The sequence below is a fragment of the Megalobrama amblycephala genome, linkage group LG15 (genome assembly GCF_018812025.1).
Source record: "Megalobrama amblycephala isolate DHTTF-2021 linkage group LG15, ASM1881202v1, whole genome shotgun sequence".
In the NCBI taxonomy this organism is placed as follows: Eukaryota; Metazoa; Chordata; class Actinopteri; order Cypriniformes; family Xenocyprididae; genus Megalobrama; species Megalobrama amblycephala.
In genome coordinates, this window is record NC_063058.1 from 26,309,362 (window position 1) to 26,330,784 (window position 21,423).

Below are 21,423 nucleotides of genomic sequence, written 5' to 3' on the forward strand. Positions count from 1 at the left end.
GTCAGAATGTGAAATATTCTAACAAAATAAATAAAATAGCCTAGTAAAAAGCAATAATTACTAGGCTAATAAAAATACTTTTTATTAAAATGAATAAATACAATGTGATAAATTAATTAAAAAACTTGATTACATTTAATTTAAATAATTAACAATTATAACTAATATAATTACATTATAATTATTAATTATTATTAATACAAGCATGTTTGTAGCAGTAAATACTGGAAACAGCTTTACAGGTCAGAATGTAAAAGTATTTTTAACAAAATAAATAAAATGGCAAAAGCAAGTAAATAATGAGAAAAATATTATTAAAATTAATAAATAAAAAAATCAATAAATAATAAAATCAATAAAAATGTAATAAAACGTATCAAGACACTTTTGCAAAAATAATTTACATTTATAATGTATAAATAATTATTTTAAAAAAACATTTAATGAAATCAAAATAGGACACAAAAAAAAGAAGCAATAATGTAATACAATTAATCAAGGGAATTAATTATATTTAATATAAATTAGGCTGTTTATATTTATAATTAATTAAAAAATTAAAACAATTCACTGGTCAAAATGTGAAATATTCTAACAAAATAAATAAAATAGCCTAGTAAAAAGCAATAAATAATAGGCTAATAAAAATACTTATTATTAAAATGTGATAAATTAATTAAAAGACTTGATTACATTTAATTTAAATAATTAACAATTATAATTAATATAATTACATTATAATTATTATAATTATTCATTATTATTAATTATTAAGAATACAAGCATGTTTGTAGCAATAAATACTGGAAACAGCTTTACAGGTCAGAATGTAAAAGTATTTTTAACAAAATAAATAAATAAAATGGCAAAAGCAAGTAAATAATGAGAAAAATATTATTAAAATTAATAAATAAAAAATCAATAAATAATAAAATCAATAAAAATGTAATAAAACATATCAAGACACTTTTGCAAAAATAATTTACATTTATAATGTATAAATAATTATTAAAAAAAACATTTTAATTAAATCAAAATAGGACCCCCCCCCAAAAAAGGAGCAATAATGTAATACAATTAATCAAGGGAATTAATTATATTTAATATAAATTAGGCTGTTTATATTTATAATTAATTAAAAAATTAAAACAATTCACTGGTCAAAATGTGAAATATTCTAACAAAATAAATAAAATAGCCTAGTAAAAAGCAATAAATAATAGACTAATAAAAATACTTATTATTAAAATGTGATAAATTAATTAATTAATTTAAATAATTAACAATTATAATTAATATAAAATAAATTTGAATCGATATATCACATTTTAACTTTTACCTCAATGAAGAAGTTATGGTTGTCCTAAAAATAACTTATAAACGTACCTATATAAACCTTAACTCATATAATTATTAAAAAAGAAAAACAAAACAAAATGTTAATGTTGTTATTTATAAAAGTGACAATATACCAGTGTAATCCAGCAGAGGGTATTGTTGGATAGAAGAAAGGAAACTTTCCAACCCAAAAGATTTTATCTTTTCTTATGTGATGAAATTTATTTTTTGAGTTCCACCTCGTTTTTAACGACAACAAACTTTATTATTATCATTAATGCTTAATTTATGTGTATTTTTGAAGCAGGGTCAATACCCAGTAAAGAGGACTGCATTTCCCAGGATGCAACTAAAGTAGTTCCGGATCGTCTTTGAGCAGCTGCATGCTGGGAAATGTAGTCCTCATCTTTGTACTCCGTTCCCACCGTCTCCGACGCGAAAGATGCCTGCCGTCCACCACAAATTATTACTCGAGGAGGCCCTGCAGGACAGTCCGCAGGTAAAAATGTGTTTCCTGTATCTTAGTTCAATGTTTTAGTACTCATAACTGTTTGGTTTTGTGCGTTTTGCGTTGCAAAACTGATGATGTAGTTGTCGAGACGCGCGTATGTCGCTGGCCGCAGAGCGAATGCGCGAGCTAATCTAAATAAAACAGTACATTTAAGTGCACGAATAATTAGAGAATCACCTCAGCTCCTTAGGTTGCCTGCATAGTTTATTATTCAAATGTTTTATTATCAGATAAGGGCCATAGATGAGACGAGACACATTCTGCACGTATGTTGATCATATGTTTATGAAGGAGAGACTCGCGTCAAACATACGTGCATGTGACGCTACAAACGCGCGTCTTATTTTCGGCTTTGGTGCTTTAAAGCTGTAAATGTGTTGCTGGCAGTGGAGTTGTGAATGGAGGGGCCTGTATGGGAGGAGTGAGATGTTGTTTAGTTGGTCAAACCCACAAAAGTCTGATACATGAGATCACATATGCTGTATTAGATCGAATATATTACTATAAGCACTGAGACATCAGGTGAAACACACACATGTACGTTTGATATAACATTGATGTTTATTGCAACAGGTTTTGATTATTATTGGCTATGCAAAAATCATAATTAGCCCTAATTTGCATGCTATGTTATTGCAGTTCAAACCGTGCAGCCTATCCCACATACTTCTGATATTCTCAGTGAACTAATGATTTACTTCATACACACGAGTTATGTGTCTGAGTCATACCCCATAATGCTCTGTGCTTGAGATTATGAACACACAGCTGGTCTCCGCCCGGCCAGTCACTTTGTTTGCGTTGGAAACACACCCAGAAGTCTGTCCTGATTCCTGACAGTACACACCTGTGGATACACCCAGCATGCTTCACACTGCATGAATGCTTATTGGGTTCATTTAGCACATTTAACACTGTGTGAATATGGAGTATTTATTTACTGGCGTTTGTGTTTTGTGTGGCAGACGCGGTCCCTGCTCAGTGTGTTTGAGGAGGATGCAGGCACGCTCACTAACTACACAAACCAGCTGCTGCAGTCTATGCAAAGAGTGTTTGGAGCACAGGTACACACACACTTCCACATCGACTTCAACAGTGAAATTGAAGTGTACTATATCTGTCTTCAGTTTATTGTGCACGACTTATCATTGCATGTTATTTTAAAGAAAAAAATGCAAACTTTTTGCACTTATGAAACAAATGTTCTTTTCTGCTAATGTCATCAAGGCTGCAGGGGTGGGGAAAAAATAATAACCAATAATATCACAGCATAGCAACTAGAATCCAATCAAATCCTAGTTCAAAGTTCCACCCTGCATAATTTTCCACTGAATATGCTGTCATACTTGGAAATGTGGCACATTATAAATGTTAAATGGATTGTTGTCTTTAAATGTAATTATATTTTATGATGGTCCAGACTGTAAATCAGTATATGAAATATAAATATATATATATATATATATATATATATATATATATATATATATATATATATATATATATATATATATATATATATATATATATATATCTGAATATGTAGTTATAGCTCTATGTATATATAAAAATTCTCAATATAAAGTTATAATTCTAAATATGTTTTATTTACAAATATGAATATGTAATTATAACTTTGAATACATAAATGAAAATCTGAATATGTAGTTTTAAGTCATAATATGACTGAAAATCTGAATATATTGTTCTAACTCTGAATATGTAAATGCAAATCTGACTATATAAATGTAAATCTATATATATATATACAGTTATACAGGTTATAGGTTTAAATATGCAGTTTTTAAGTCGTAATATATGACAAAAAAATCTGAATATATTGTTATAACTGAATATAAATGTTTTTATATATATAAAATATAGTTATTCATCGTGAATATGTAAATGTGAATCCTGAATAAATTGTCATAACTCCAGATTATATATTCATGAATTTGATAGATTCTATATCTTTATTTAGACTTATAACTATATTTTTGGATTTACATTTATATATTCAGATTTCACATAATAATTTCCTGTTTGAAAAAAAAATAAAAATAAATAAATAAATAAATAAATATATATATATATATATATATATATATATATATATATATATATATATATATATATAATTTTTTTTTTTTTATATAGCCTAATGAAAATCAGTGAATTAAGCCCTTTAAGAAGCTTGTTTCATTGGTGCCGATAGCCTAGTGGGCAGCACCGATATATAGCGCAGTTGCGCTTCGGGTGTCCTGAGATGGATCTTAAAAAAAAAATCTTAAAAGAAACCCTTGTTTCCTCAACGATCCCATCATTGTACAGTGTAAGCATAAGACTCCTCCTGACATGCAAAGAAACTCACACTAGCTCTGATTGTTCATCTGACTAAACGAGTTTCCTGTATACAGAATGAAATGGCTCTGGCGACAGAACAGCTTTCTAAACAGCTCTTGGATTATGAGAAACAGGTGAGTGGTTTTTACTTTCTCTGTAAATGGCAGCGGTGCATTAGCAGCCGTGAAGAGTTCTGGGAATGTCTGAATATCAGATGCGTTATGGATGAATCTGACATGATGGTTTGTGAGTGCAGAATTTTGCTCTGGCGAAAGGCGATGAAGAGGTGATCAACACTTTACAGCACTTTGCTAAAAGCGTGGAAGAGGTGAGGAGACTCCTGCTGTCTGTGTGTTTGTGTTTGTGTGTGTGTGTGTGTGTGTGACCGCGGGGGCTTTTGGTCAGAGTGAGTCCATCAGTCGTGTGGCAGCTGGTCTGGGTTGCTTCTCTCATGCAGGTTGTTTGATGTTTGCCAAGATGGCGAGATCACCTGATCATATGACCTTCAGCGAGATCACATGACCTTCATCATTTGCCTCATATACAGCAGAATTTAAGTTCATTTTATTCGGATTATAAAGAAAAGCGTCAACTTTTCAGTTTTTCTTATACTGTAAAAACACATCACAGTAATATTTTATAAATATTTGAATAATAATATTAATATTTTAATAATAAACCTCTTTTAATTTCTCTCAAGCTGAACTCTCTGCACACTGAACTGGCCACACAGATCGCTGACAAGATGGTGTTTCCCATGGTGCAGTTCAGAGAGAAGGACCTCACAGGTACAACACTCACTTCAAAGATCCTGTTCTTCACTGCTGTAGGGTTTCTTTATTTACTATTTATTTTTGAGATGTATATATATATATACACACACATACATACTGCTTGTGTTAGATATTTTTTTAATTTTTTAATTTAATGTTTTATTTTATTTTATTTTATTTTATTTTAATTCAAAATTTAAAAAATAATTTAATTTAAATTATTTAAATTTATTTTAATATTAATTCAGTTATTTCCAAAACATCATATTACATTTCAAGTGGACAAATTAGATTTTTTTAAATAATAAAATTATTATATTATTTATAGTACACTTATTAAAATAATAATTTCAAAAATACTATTTTGTTTGCTTGATTCTTTTTATTTTTAAATTAATATTAATATTGATTAGTGCTGTCAAACGATTAATTGTGATTAATCACATCCAAAATAATATATATATTATTATATATAATATATTTAACAAAATGTATTAATGTATAATATAAAATTTTATTTAAGTAAATATTTCTTAAATATATACATATTATGTAAACTATGTAAACAAACTTTTATTTTGGATGCAATTAATTGCGAATAATAGTTTGACAGCACTAATATTGATATTTATTTTAATATTAATTGTTATTTCTTGAACATTGGTGTCTTTTTTATCGTAATAAATTTTATGTAGACAAATAATAAAAAAAGTCTTAACTTTTATAGCTTTTTTTGTAGCTTTATTTATTAAATGTATTTATTTTTAAATATATTTATAAAATATTAAATGTTAAATTTTCCTTAAATCACGTTTTCACCATCTCTTTGATGTTTACCATTCCTTTAAGACTATTATATAAGGTTTTTTATGTCAATTTTTTTTTTATGTTTTTCAAAATTGAAACTCCTGTTTTCTGTGAAGTGAAACCTGACATGTCGGATTATCTGACTTCCATCTTAAGTGAATTTTAAAGAGCTGTGATGCATTTGTTTTCAGAGATCAGCACACTGAAGGAGATATTCGGCATTGCCAGTGATGGTATGAAGATAATAATATCTCTTTATGACCAGTGGATAATAGAAAAATACTGAATGAAAATCACATATACCTCTTTCTCTCTCTTTGCCTCTTCAGAGCATGAAGCTGCCATGGTGAAATATAGTCGTTTACCTAAAAAGAGAGAAAACGAAAAGGTAGATATTGATGTGATGTATCTGATCTGTTATGTGTAACCCACCAATCAGAATCCAGCATTGATCAGTTAAATGTGTGTGTTGACAGATAAAAGCGGAGGTGGTGAGAGAGGTGGCGTATTCCCGCAGGAAGCAGCATCAGGCCGCCATGCAGTATTATTGTGCTCTGAACGCGCTGCAGTACAGGAAGAGGGTGGCCATGCTGGAGCCCATGCTGGGATTCACACACGCTCAGGTCTGACACCTGCCTGTCACGTCACAAGCAGCACAATCAAGCACTGGTTTAATAATGCAAATAATATTTGCACACTTGTGACAACACATTAATTAATGCATGTAGTCTAGTGGTGGGCTGTATGAAGAAAGTAGCTGATATTCTCTATATTTTTTACATCTTTTCAAAAATTCTTTTGTAAAAAAAGTAGACAAATTTAAACAAATTATTTTAAAATATTTTGAGATATTAAAATAATAATTTCAAAAATAAAATTTTATTTTGCTTAATTTGAGCAAAATTGTTTATTTTAAGCAAGATAAAATGTATAATATATGCAAAAAATTTTTTATTATTATTAATATTAATATACATGTTAATATTAATTCAATTAGTTAAAAATGTTTATTTTTTTAATAAAAAATATACTAATTACTAAAATAATATTTTAAAAAATATGGTTTTAATTGCGTGTGTTTCATATTAATATTTATTGTAATATTAATTCAGTTCAGAAATATGAAGATGATAAATTATTTAATAATTATTATAATTATATTTGTTATTAAAATATTTTTATATTTGCTTGGTATTGTTAAATATTATGAATAATAATAATAATATACTTATTAATTCAATTATTTAAAAATGAGAGATTTTTATTTTTAATAAAAATATTTTATTATTTACTAAAATAATATTTTAAAAAATATTATTTTAATTGCATGTATTTTAAAATGAATATTAATATTTATTTTGATATTAATTCAGTTATTTCCAGAACATCATATTAAATTGCAATTAGAGAAATTTGAAAATATATTTTTTAATAATACAATTATTGTATTAGTTATATTACTTATTAAAATATAATTATTTCCTTGGTATTAATAATAGTGTACATATTAATATTATTTCATTTTTTTTTTTTAATGAGTGATTTGTATTTTTAATAAAAATATGTTATTTGCCAAAATAATATTTTTTAGAAATATTATTTTAATTGTGTTTTTAAAGATAAATTTTAATATTTATTTTGAAATTAACTCAGTTATTTCCAGAACATCATGTTAGATTCCAAGTAGAGAAATTTGAAAATAAATTTTTTTTTTAAATTATAAAAGTATTATATTATTAATTATTATATTAGTTATATTACTTATTAAATTGGTATCTTTTATATTTATATAAATATTTATTTCATGTATTTCTTGAACCTTAGTGTCTTTTTTCGTATAAAATTCTAAGCAGACAAATAAAAAATATTTTATTTTTATTAGTAAGATTCTTATATTATTTATATTACTGAATAAAATAGTTTTTAAATATACTATTTTATTAGCTTGATATCTTTTATATGAATATTAATATTATTTAAGCTGTTTCTTAAACATTGGTGTCTTTTTATCATATTGTTACAGCTCCTTTTTAAAAGCAATAAGACACTCAAGGTTGTGCCTAACAGCAGCTCTTAACTGTGGTCCAGTGACTAAAGCATGACCTCTCATGACGTTTTTTCTTCAGTTTAAGTGTTATTTGTGTGCATTATAGTCAATGTAGCTGAATAATCTTCTATCCTGATTGGTTTTCCACAGATAAATTTCTTTAAGAAGGGGATGGAGCTGGTGTCGAAGAAGATGGACAGTTTTCTGAGCTCAGTTTCCAGCATGAATCAGAGGTAAAGGAGCGGTCTTTGTTTCAGAGCACATGTGAGGAGGGTCTGTGCTTCTCTCACGCTCTCCGTCTGTGCTTCAGTATTGAGTCTCAGCTAGAGGTCGAAGCAGAGGTCATGCGCTCGTCTCAGAGAGAGCTCCTGTCCGTGGATGACACCGCCTACATGCCGGATCACGATCAAGTCCCCGTGAATCGCGCCCTCATCCAGAAAGCAGGTTACCTCAACATCAGGAAGTACGGATCACTTCATCTGTCAGATTTGATCAAGTTAGCAGGTGACGTTTGTAGTTTGACATGCTGAACTCTGTGTGTCCTGCAGTAAGACGGGGCTGGTGACTACGGCGTGGGACCGGCTGTTTTTCTTCACGCAGGGGGGGAATCTGATGTGTCAGCCGCGGGGCGCAGTGGCAGGCGGGATGGTTCTGGATCTGGACAACAGTTCTGTCATGGCCGTGGAGTGTGAGGACCGCCGCTACTGCTTCCAGATCACTTCACCCAACGGAAAAACGTACGGAAACACTGTGTGTGTGTGTTTGAATCTGTAAAATGTGTGTTTGTAGTCTAGAGTCAGGTTTTATCATAATTATGAAACTGTAATTATATAGAATTTAATGTATGTTTTTTTATATTTTAATATAATTTATATATAATTTAAAGTGCATATTGCAGGTTTAACATTTTTTTCGAGATGAATATATAACCTTGTACAAAAATACCATATAAAAAGGTACTGCAGGGTTTAAAAATGTTTTGCGAGACATAAGGGCATTAATTTAGTAGATAAAGTGACGGTCTCTGTAAAAACCGCTTTTTTTCAGCGTCGCGTCATTTTACGTCACTACAGGGAGATGTTCGCAGAGCTCTGTGTTGATTCAGTGCAGAATATATTGGTATTTAACAACAGCGGCCGTGAATCAGTGTGTTTTCGGTAGTTTTTGTATTCTATTTATCATCGTAATGGTAAATTATTGTGTTTGTGGAGGTTGCACAAACTTCAGCCTGTCAGGGCATCGAGTACAGAGGTTTACTAACAAGAAAAACTACGCTGCTATCTTCCGTGCCGGGGTTTGTTTTGTGCAGGTGAAGAGACGGGACTTCACTTCTGCATCTGCGTGAATCAATTTCAACACTGATGAATACAAATTATGTACACATGCATACAGTCTCACACTCACACAAAACAGTTTTGAATGATGTACTGGTAATGTAAATACTCCAATTTCATGCATGCCATGTATGTAAACTTATATATACATTCAAGTTCACACAACTACATAATCACGGCGTCATATACATCCTCACACAATCAGTGAATGGGCACGGAATAAACTCATAACACAGAATTAATGAATAAAGGATAACATGAAATACATACAGTATATGTTTGGCCGCCGGCGGGAGACATGATCACGGATCCGTCAGAGATGCAGCTCGATGAAGACTTACGGTGCACATTTTAAGTTTTGTGTTTGATTATTACATTTGCTAAACTACCAAATCAGTCGTGATGAGAAACGGCTATATCACGTAACGTTAGTGTGGACGGATATTAACGCGTGTGACATACGCTTGATCAAAGTTTATTCGTTTCTGTTATTAGTAATCAGTTACTCCTAGATGACCAATAGCTTTGCTATTGCCTGATTCATGATAATAATCTGTACAATATTGTGATCTGAGCACATGTCGTTAACGTTATATCTATAAGCTAACACCGGTCTCTGTCCTGTTCTCCACTGCTTCTCCTCACACAACAGCTCAATTTGTCTCTTTTGACCGTTATTCTGTCTAATTCTGGCCTGTCCCTGCTCTCTTGACCACATAGCAGGCTAATTGTATGGCTGTGATTAGTTATACGAGTATAAATAAGCATTTACAATTTCCTCAGCGTCCGAACTGTCATTGCGATCCATTGTTTTCCTATAGTTTATATTGATCGCGTTCCCTTCAGTGACGTCACGTCCGATTTGGCATTTTTCAGATGCGGAAGTAAAATTCTCTCACAAAAAACGACTCCAGAAGCCTATGTGGCGTATTTATGCGTGTTTTTTCAAGAAAATCTATTTCATACATTATTTTTCTACACATTGAATCACTAAAGCTCTAACCTGCAATATGCCCTTTAAAATAGGGATGCACCGATATGAAAATTTTGGCAAGCCGATATATTTGAAAGCCGATAACCGATATATTGGCCGATAAATCTAAATCCAAATTTTTATATAATTTTTGAGAGGCTGATTACAAAAACAAAAGCCATGTCTCAAGCACACAATTATAATGTTCTCATTACAATTTTATGTAGCCAATATGACAGACTTGCACTGCACATGTCTCACTTAACCTTATTTTCCTTTTTCAAGTGATTTCAATCATATTTCAAGCAATTCAAAACCATCATGGTGAACAGTGTGCATGTGAAGCGTCTCAGCTGAAGGAAATAGTCCATGATTTATGGGCTTTAATATATCGGCCACATTTTTTTAATGGGCCGATAATGATAACATTAATAATGAACATATATCGGCCGATACTGATATGGTGGCAAATATATATTGTGCATCCCTAATTTAATATATTTAAAAAAATAGATTATTAACATTTTAATAATTATATTATTTAATAAAATAATTATAATTATATTAAATAAAATAATTATTATTATAAATATATTCATATGTATGTATCCATATATTTTCAGTTTAAATAAATGTTAACATTATATACATATTATGATATATATATATATATATATATTCATAATTATATTATATTAATTATATTATAATTGTTATATAATTATATAACTATATTAATTATTAGTGCTGTCAAATTGTTTAATCACATCTAACATAAACGTTTGTAAATATATAATGTGTAAATGTGTGTATATATATATATATATATACACACAAACTTATGTTAAATTAGATTTAGGATTTTGACAGCATTCATAATTATGTATAATTTAATGTATATAATTTAATATATTTTAATAAGTACATTTTCATTTAATAAAACTAAATAAGTAAAATAAGCTATTTTTATTTCAATATATAAACATATTTCAATATATTTCCAATTTAAATATAAAAATGATGTACTTATAAAATACTAAAATAAAAAAAAAAAAATAATATATATATATATATATATATATATATATATATATATATATATATATATATATATATATATATATATATAAAAATATATATATATATATATATATATATATATATATATATATATATATATATATATATAATATATATATATATATATATATATATATATATATATAAAAATAAAATCGTAAAATGTGTGACTAAACTTGTATTTTGTGAATAAAAGTTTAAATAAAATAGTGAGTATTAACTCGCTGTATTTTGTGAATAAAATCATTATTTATTTTAGATTATTATTATTATAATATTATTATTATTTCTCAAAAAAAAAATTCAAAGAAAAGAATCAAAATAAAATATCCAGATTTTTTAATTAAGAAATTAAATATTAAATCTGACGAATGCAAAACTGTCTGTTACCATCGCTGGATTAAAGTCATTTGATTTTGAGTTTAAATCGGCTCTGATGATTCAGTCACTGAACTGCAGGTTACGTCTGACTCAACTACAAAATACACAAAACTAAAACACTTATACCCCCGGGTTCACAGACAAGGCTTAAGTTAGTCCCAGACTAAAATGCATGTTTGAGCTGTTTTAACTGAAAGAAACTTACACTGATATATCTTAAAATATGTCAGTGTCATTGTTTTGTCTAGAGATTCACACATGTAATGTTTATTTCTAGTGTACGTTTATAAAAGCTGCTAAATGTCCTAATTAAACTAAAGTCTAATCCTGGCTTAATCTAAACCCTGTCTGTGAAACCAGGCCTACAGTTTTAACTCCAGCCATTGTTAACTAGATAGGTATATGCCAAAAATATGGACCATAGTGCTGAAGGAAGCGTACACGTCTGTTCATTCCCCTCACCTCGTTCCTCTGATCCATCAGTCTCACTCCTTCATGATCAGTTTCCTGCTGAATGATTAAACACGGATTAATGATGTCCTGATGTGTGTGTGTGTGTGTGTGTGAGAGAGGAGCTGATCTCTGCTGTGTTAACAGAAGAAGATGTGATCATGATTCCTCTGATGTTCACACTCTCTCTGTCAGTTCAGGAACAGGTCTGATGTCTCGCTGTCGTAACCATCGCTGTTCCTCTCTGTTTTCAGGTCTCTGATTCTTCAGGCCGAGAGTAAGAAGGAATATGAGGAGGTATTTACACGCTTCAATGAAGATGTTTTACAAAATGCAGACTTAAATATAGATTGATTTATACAACATTATGATGTTTATTTCTTTCATTTGTATCCACAGTGGATTTGCACCCTGAACAACATTTCCAGACAGATATATCTAACCGACAATCCTGAGGTATCTATCTATCTAGCTATCTGTCTGTCTGTCTGTCTGTTTACAAATTTATATATATTTTTTACAAATTTAAATTTTTACATTTTTATATGAGACAATTGTATGTAATTAAATGTTTATATATATATATATATATATATATATATATATATATATATTGTATTCAAATGTATTTTTTTAATGTAAGCACTGAGTATCATTTAGCAACACCCTAGCAACTGCATGGTAAATGAATATGCTCATAAATATTCAGAATTAATTATGAATTACTTTTAATTAAATAGAGGCTAAAAAATGAATATATATAAATTATAATTTACCATTTTTTTTATTTATTATATAAGATTTTTTTTTAATTTTATTTATGCTTTTGTGTTGAAGTGTTTTGTGATGTTGTCTTCAGGCTGTGGCGATCAGGTTGCACCAGACGGCCCTCCAGGCTGTGACGCCCATCACCAGCTTTGAGAAGAGAGCTGAAGGCTCTCCTAACCCGGACCGGTACTAATACTTCATATCTGAGGATGATGACTAAACGCTCATTTCATTCCAGTTCACTTGTGTTCATTTGTGACCCGTGCTGGCAAAATGAGTCACAATGAGCACATTTTCAGAAATGTGTTATTGTTATTCTCACATTCCCTTTTAAAAAAAGCCTTCAAAATGATGTATGATTTGTTTGAATCCGACAAAACATGACTGAGCTCCATCAAAAGTCCATTTTGAGAAATATCAAGTAAAAGTTTTCTGAAGTTTCCAAAAGAAAATCACCTTAAAGGTGCCATCGAACGTTCTTTCACAAGATGTAATATAAGTCTAAGGTGTCCCCTGAATGTGTCTGTGAAGTTTCAGCTCAAAATACCCCATAGATTTTTTTTTAATTCATTTTTTTTAACTGCCTATTTTGGGGCATCATTAACTATGCACCGATATAAAGGTTGCTGCCCCTTTAATTCTCGTGCTCCCCCTCCCCCGGAGCTCGCGCTTGCCTTAAACAGCATAAACAAAGTTCACACAGCTAATATAACCCTCAAAATGGATCTTACAAGATGTTCGTCATGCATACTGCATGCATGCATTGGATCATGTGAGTACAGTATTTTTTTGGATGTTTACATTTGATTCTAAATGAGTTTGATAGTAGCTAGGCTGCAGCTAACGGGCTAAAGCTAACATTACACACTGTTGGAGAGATTTATAAAGAATGAAGTTGTTTATGAATTATACAGACTGCAAGCGTTTAAAAATGAAAATAGCGACGGCTCTTGTCTCCGTGAATACAGTAAGAAACAATAGTAACTTTAACCACATTTAACAGTACATTAGCAACATGCTAACGAAACATTTAGAAAGACAATTTACAAATATCACTAAAAATATCATGTTATCATGGATCATGTCAGTTATTATTGCTCCATCTGCCATTTTTCGCTATTGTCCTTGCTTGCTTACCTAGTCTGATGATTCAGCTATGCACATCCAGACGTTAATACTGGCTGCCTTTGTCTAATGCCTTGAACATGGGCTGGCATATGCAAATATTGGGGGCGTACATATTAATGATCCCGACTGTTACGTAACAGTCGATGTTATGTTGAGATTCGCCTGTTCTTCTGAGGTCTTTTAAACAAATGAGATTTACATAAGAAGGAGGAAACAATGGAGTTTGAGACTCACTGTATGTCATTTCCATGTACTGAACTCTTGTTATTTAATTATGCCAAGATAAATTCATTTTTTAATTCTAGGGCACCTTTAAAATCCCAGGTATTACCACCAAATTTGGCACAAAACAAGTTAAAACCCATATCCATAGAAAAAAAATTTACATATTCAACTTTTTTCCATGATTCCACAATTGTTTGATTAACATTAAAGGATTAGTTGACTTTCAAATGAAAATTAGCCCAAGCTTTACTCACCCTCAAGCTATCCTAGGTGTATATGACTTTCTTCTTTCTGATGAACATAATTAGAGAAATATTAATAAATATCCTGACGTATCCGAGCTTTATAATGGCAGTGATCGGGATCAATGAGTATGAGCTGAAGAAAGTGCCTCCATCCACATCCATCCATCATAAACATACTCCACACGGCTCCGGGGGGTTAATGAAGGCTTTCTGAAGTGAAGTGACGTGTTTGGGCTAATTTTTGGGCTAATTTTCATTTGAAAGTGAACTATTCCTATAGCCTATATATTCAGACCTACTCCACCACACGGATCTAATGTTACACATCAGATGTTTTTCCCTGACAGTTAACCAAATGTTCACTTAAGACATAACAGATAATGTTTGCGTGAATACTTGTCAAGACTGATTTTTTGAAATATTGTAATTCTGTGTATATCGGGATCTCGCGCTGTCTGAGGCGTCTTTGTGCGCGCGCTTCGGATCAGTCAGTCAGTCAGCACGAGTAAGATCGTTTAGTTTACATCAGTATGAGTTTGAAAATCACATTTCATTGTTTCAGACTCATGCCATCGAGAATTCGCTATAAATATTCACAAAGTTGGATTGTTGCGCTTTACAACGATACCAAACTTGTGCTGAGGGGAAGCGCGAGTGGTGAAGTGAGCAGAGAAAATGGCATTTTTCATGGACAAGGGAAAGGTACTTCTCTCAGAAAACATACAAATATAGATACTTTTAGATGTTTAGTTGTTATTTGGAGCATTGGGATCGCTAGACGAGGGATTAATGAACTCATTTTTGTGAAAACCTCATTTTTCACTTGTTTTGCCTGCAGCTCAAAATTAGCCCGTGTGTATTCCCACTCATTTCGACAGCACGGGTCATGTTTATAGTTAATTGCAATCTGTTACAGGTTTATAAATTATTCGGTTTAAAAAAGTCTGTTTTTCTCTCATCTGTAGTGCGAAACCAGGTGGTGTGACCCCTAGAGAGCCTCAGAAACCCCCTGCGACCCTCGAGCCCGAAGATCTGATCGCCCCGGGAACACCAATCCAGTTTGACATCGTTCTGCCTGCGTCCGAGTTCCTGGACCAGAACCGAGCTGGAGCAAGGTCAGGGGTCAAAAATCACCAGAACACATAAACCGTCTATAACAAACAGTTTGTGAAGTGTTTATATAGATTTATCGTTTTACAGCCTGTTTATGATTTTACAGTGTGTTTTATAGTTGAACTGTCTGTGCTCGTTTGTTGATGTGTGTAATTCTGCTTGTACTCTGACAGACGCACAAACCCCTTCGGAGAGACGGAGGATGATGACAACGGTTCAGACACACATGGTGAGACGATTTACCAGTGTTACTGAGACGGCAAATAAACACTAACAAAAAACTGCCATTTGTTTGATATGTACCATTTTATTATTTAAAATACTTTGGAGTACTATGTAAATAACATGGTTAATTATAATATTAATAATATATGATTATATTACTAATAATATATAATTATAATTATTAATAATATAAAACTATAATATAATTATTAATCACTTTTTAATTTTGTTTGTTTAATTGTATAATTATTATCTCTTTACTTATGTACTTATATAATTATACTATATTATACTAATTTTATGATTTTTAAAATCACTTTTACTTTGAGAATTATAGAAAAAAAAACAAATGTAAAACCTAAAAGAAATATGATTAATCTCAACATATGTTCTCAAAATAGCCTTCTCTATTTCCTTTTTGTTATCTAAAATATATAAATGAAATCTAAAATATGTTTAAATAAAAAAAAAAAAATATATATATATATATAAAATTATTCTTTACTAAAAAAATAAATTAAGAATACAATACTATTATATATTAAAAAGATTTTATTAAACTAAATATTACATGAATTTATTTTATGTTAAAATATTTTTTGTTTTTAATTATGTATATTTTTACATAAAAAATAACTGAATTATTTTTTACAGAATTATAATGTAAAAATAAAACAAAATATTAATATATATATATATATATATATATATATATATATATATATATATATATATATATAATTTTATTTTAAAATAATTAAATAATTATATATATATACACACACACACACACACACACACACATATATATATATATATATATATATATATATATATATATATATATATATATATATTTATTATTTAATTATTTTAAAATATATATAATTATTTTAAAATAAAAATATTTAATTAAGAATATATTACTATGTATTATTGTTTTATTAAATATAATATTACATGAATTTATATTAATGTTAATATATTGTTTAAAAAATATGTATAGTTTTTTTAATATTAAAAATCACTGAATTAATTTGTGAATTACAGAAAAACCTTCAAATGTAAAACCTTACATTATGAGAAATGATTAATCACACATTGTTCTTAAAATCTTTTTTTCCCTTTTTGTTATTTAAAATATAATAAAAATATAAATTAAATGTAAAATCTATTTAAATAAAACAAAAATATTAATATAATTATTTATATATATATATATATATATATATATATATATATATATATATATATATATATATATATATATATATATATATAATAAAATATTAAATAAAGAATATATTATTATAATATACTGTATATTAAATAGATTAATGTTTTATTAAGTGTAATATTACATGAATTTATATTAATGTTAATATATTTTTTAAAAAATTATGTATTTTTTTTTATATGAAAATGATTAAATTTGAGAATTACAGAAATACCTTCAAAACCTCACATTATGAGAAATATGATTAATCACACATTGTTCTTAAAACAGGCCTCTCTTTTTCCTTTTTGTTGTCTAAAATATAATATAAATATAAATTAAATGTGAAATATATTTAAATAAAACAAAATATTAATATAATTATGTATTTATTTTTAAATAAAAAATATTAAATTAAGAATATATTACTATATATTAATGTTTTATTAAATATAATATTACATGAATTTATATTAATGTTAATATATTGTTTAAAAATTATATATAATTAGTTTATATTAAAAATCACTGAATTGCTTTGAGAATTAACAGTAAAAGCTCACATTATGATGAAGATTGTGATTAATGACATATTATGCTCTTAAAATAGGCTTAATTTTCTTTTTGCAAAATATAATTTCTCTCTTTCCTTTTTCTATCCCAGATTCCCTCCTGCAGCAGGTGTTTGCTGTGCGGTTCTTGGGTTCGATGGCCGTTCGGGCCGGTCACACACAGGAAGTGATCTATGAAGCCATGAGGCAGGTTCTCGCCGCTCGCGCAATTCACAACATCTTCAAAACCACCGAATCCCATCTGATGGTCACCAGTACCTGCATTAGGTGCGTCTGCCGTCTCACTTCTGGAGCGTTTCAAATATTTACATTTTTACAGGATTCTCAGGGGAATTAAAAATGTTTGTGTTTCTGCCGACAGACTGATCGATCCACAGACACAAGTCACCAAAATCAGTGTAAGTGTTCATTTATTTCTAACACTGTGGTCAGTGTTGGCATCTACTCCTCAACACTGGAAACATCTCAGCTGTGTGTGTGTGTGTGTGTGTGTGTGTGTGTGTGTGTGTCAGTTCCAGCTGAAGGACGTGACTCAGTTTGCGGCCCATCAGGAGAACAGCAGGCTGATGGGGTTCGTTCTGGAGGGGAGCGACTGGAGCAACGGAAGCGACGATGAACCCTCCTTCAGCGTATTCGTGTTTGAGAGTAACACTGAAGGAGAGAAGGTCAGTCTGCCAACCATAATGCTTTTTTCTCACATTAATATCAGATCAACTCCTGGAATTTGTGCTGTTTCTCCTCAGATTTGTTACACGATAAACCTGGGGAAAGAGATCTCAGAGGCGAAGAAGGTAAAGCCAGAACACCTGACATCCAGAGAGTAAAAACAGACCTTTAAACACAATTCAAAATCAATTTAATGTCTGTAATGTCCTGTTTTTTTCTGAGTGAAAAATAGGCCAGAAATTACTAATATGTTTATTATAAAAAAAAAAATAAAAAAAAAAAAAAAAAAAAAATATATATATATATATATATATATATATATATATATATATATATATATATATATATATATATATATATATATATATATATATATTTTTTTTTTTTTTTTTTAAATGTTTCTATAAAATATATTTACCATGGTGTGCAAATATAAATTAAATGTAAAATATTTTTAAATAAAAAAAGTGAATATGTTAGTATAATACATTATATAAAAGGTATTATTATTAATGTGTTTTTATATAAAAAAAATAAGAATATATGAATCTAATACATATTAAAGATATATTGTTATTAATATAATATTAATATATTAAGAATAAATGTAGATTTTTTTTTTATATAAATGTTTGAAGATAAATGTTTAAATAAATGTTTTTTTTTTTTTTTTTTTTTTCCCCTTAATTTATTCTTAATAAGTTAATATTATATTATTAATAAAAATTATATCTTTAATATTATATTATAATATATTCTTTAATATTTTTATTTAAAAAAAATATATATATATATTTATATATACACATATTTACTGTATTATTTATATATATATATATATAAATATGATTACTAATGCCTTTCGTATAATATATACTAATATGAAATTTAATATTTTTGTTTTAAATTTTTAAAAAAATTTTCACGTTTATAAATTTTATATATATATATATATATATATATATATATATATATATATATATATATATATATATATAATAACATTAACTTTTTATTCAGAAATATTTTACAAAATTTACAAGATTTCTTCATGTTGTGATTTTCATGACACTTCCCCCATGTGTGTATCAGGACCCTGAAGCGCTGGCCCAGCTGTTGAAGTCAATGCCCCTGACAAACGATGGGAAGTTTTTGCTGCTGGAGAGCGAGACGGGAGACGTAGCGGAAGCGTCCGGACAGGACGACCTGGAGTCAGAGGCCTGATGTGAACACAAACACACTTTCATTTCCTGCTGCTGTTCTCCTGTCCTCCCTCCCTCTCTCCAGACAGACTAAATGAAGGAAAGCAACCAGTGGTGGAGGGAACGGCACTCATTTGTTTAACACTTACCCAGTTTTAGATGCTCACGATGGAGAAGATGAAGGTTAAAGTTTTCGGTCTTCAGTTTGAATACATCAGACATGAGTTTACATGTTAATAATTCACCCAAAAATGAAAATTCTCACCCTTTCCTCGGCAAATAACTGCTTCAAATTTGGTTCGTTCCTCATGCATTGTTATTGCATGACTCTGAATATAGTGCATGAGACAAATGATGGGAACCAACTTTATTATACGTTAACGCGGTACTTTTACGGTGCAAAATACAGCTTCAGTTTCACTTGTATGGAAAAGAGCAACTTTTCATTTTTGGGTGTACTGTCCCTTTAAGAAAAGGGCCTTTCTTTTATCAAATCTCTTTGCATTTTAATTTACATTGTATTTTTATGGTTAAAATTGTTAATGTCAGATGTCGTTTCAGCTAAAAACTGATTTTGTTTTAAATAATTGTTCAATCTGTTGCTCATAACATAGGAACATTTCAGAATTTTTCACACTACATTGTGAAACCTGAACCTTTGTTTGCACTTTCTTGGTTCCTGTTGCATCTGACACATTCAATTCTGATTTCAGCACATCATAATTAACATTCCTTACATCTACCATTCCACTTTTATTGCGATGCTGTTTATAATTAAGTCTTGCAAAACTGATATGAATCCCAATTTGCATACTGCAGCTCAAATCTCAGTACATTCAACACAGTTGCTCGAGGGAGTTTTGAGATATGGATTCATGCAGCTAATATGGCTGTGAAAGAGGAGTTTGTGGTGTTGTTGGTAAAATGGTGCTGCAGCAGTTTATACAGGAATAAACCTAAATGTTAATGAATTTTAAGGTAACTGGTTTAAGTTAGCTATATTGTTGTATGAATATGTGTGGCTATGATCGACTCGACGACAAACGCTAGACTGATAAACTCTTCTCCGCTCCTCAAATACCTAAAACATTAGCCTTTATATATATTTAGTGCTTCTTGAGTAAAGAAAACACTGCACTTATTAAAAAACATTGCATTGCAAACAAGCAGAAACGGTCCAAACTGCAGCGGCACTTCAGCTCATTCAGGATAGAGGAGGGTGGAGTTATGAGTTTTGACTGACAGATTGAAGATCCAATGGAGTTACGAGGCGGGATCGCCTTCTAAATAAGAGCCAATCGCCGACTGGTAAAGTCATCGCGTCACTGCAGCGGCCGTTTGAAGCTCCGGTTCCTGTAGAAACAGTCAGACGCGCGCCTCCGAAATGAGTTAACATGTTAATACAGTGTATCATTTGTTTTATCAACACTTGAATGTGGGTAAGTGTCTTAAAAAAAGCAACAGTTTAAACAAAAAGGTGAGAAAATCCTAAAGATTTAGAATTCAGAATGATGCGAAATCATAGATTGGTGGGAAAGAGTTAAAAAAAAAGGGGCTCGATATCAAAATGAAATTTATGACTTCACAATCACCAGTTAAGTATTTACTTTCATTGCTTAGAAGTATGCAAATTGGGATTCAACAGAATGCAAAACAAAATTGCACTTCTTTTCTTCATATTTTTTGTTTTTGTTTTTTTTTTTTAACGTGCAATTTAGATGCGTTTAAAACACTTTAATTTAAAAACACTAATACAAGATTACTTCCTGTGATCTGTTTACATTAAATACCATTGAGAATTTTATAATACATAAAATGGAATAGGAAATTCAGACACATCCTGATGATGAAAAAAAAAAAAAAAAAACTGCAGCATATATTTTAGCATTCATTCTGTGGAAAAATTAATCTCAGGGTGAGTCTGGTAACAAAATTAAATTGTTTTGATGCTGAAGGGCTTTTTCCCCCTCAGTATTTCCTGTGTGATCAGTTTGGTCTGTGCAGGTGGAGCAGCACATCCACAGCG

General features: G+C 29.8%; 1 protein-coding gene across 1 annotated transcript; it reads left to right on the plus strand.

The window, feature by feature from the left end:
• Positions 1-1,684: 1,684 nt before the first annotated feature.
• appl2 (adaptor protein, phosphotyrosine interaction, PH domain and leucine zipper containing 2) lies at positions 1,685-20,965 on the plus strand. The gene is made up of 21 exons (XM_048159516.1): positions 1,685-1,837; positions 2,815-2,913; positions 4,267-4,326; positions 4,449-4,520; positions 4,893-4,980; positions 5,964-6,005; positions 6,102-6,160; positions 6,249-6,395; positions 7,970-8,052; positions 8,130-8,282; positions 8,368-8,556; positions 12,292-12,334; positions 12,437-12,493; positions 12,897-12,991; positions 15,369-15,518; positions 15,690-15,745; positions 17,622-17,796; positions 17,891-17,927; positions 18,042-18,194; positions 18,273-18,320; positions 19,288-20,965. Exons 1-21 carry the CDS (start codon positions 1,781-1,783, stop codon positions 19,417-19,419), a joined length of 1,995 nt encoding a protein of 664 aa, XP_048015473.1. The 5' UTR covers positions 1,685-1,780; the 3' UTR covers positions 19,420-20,965.
• Positions 20,966-21,423: the final 458 nt, after the last annotated feature.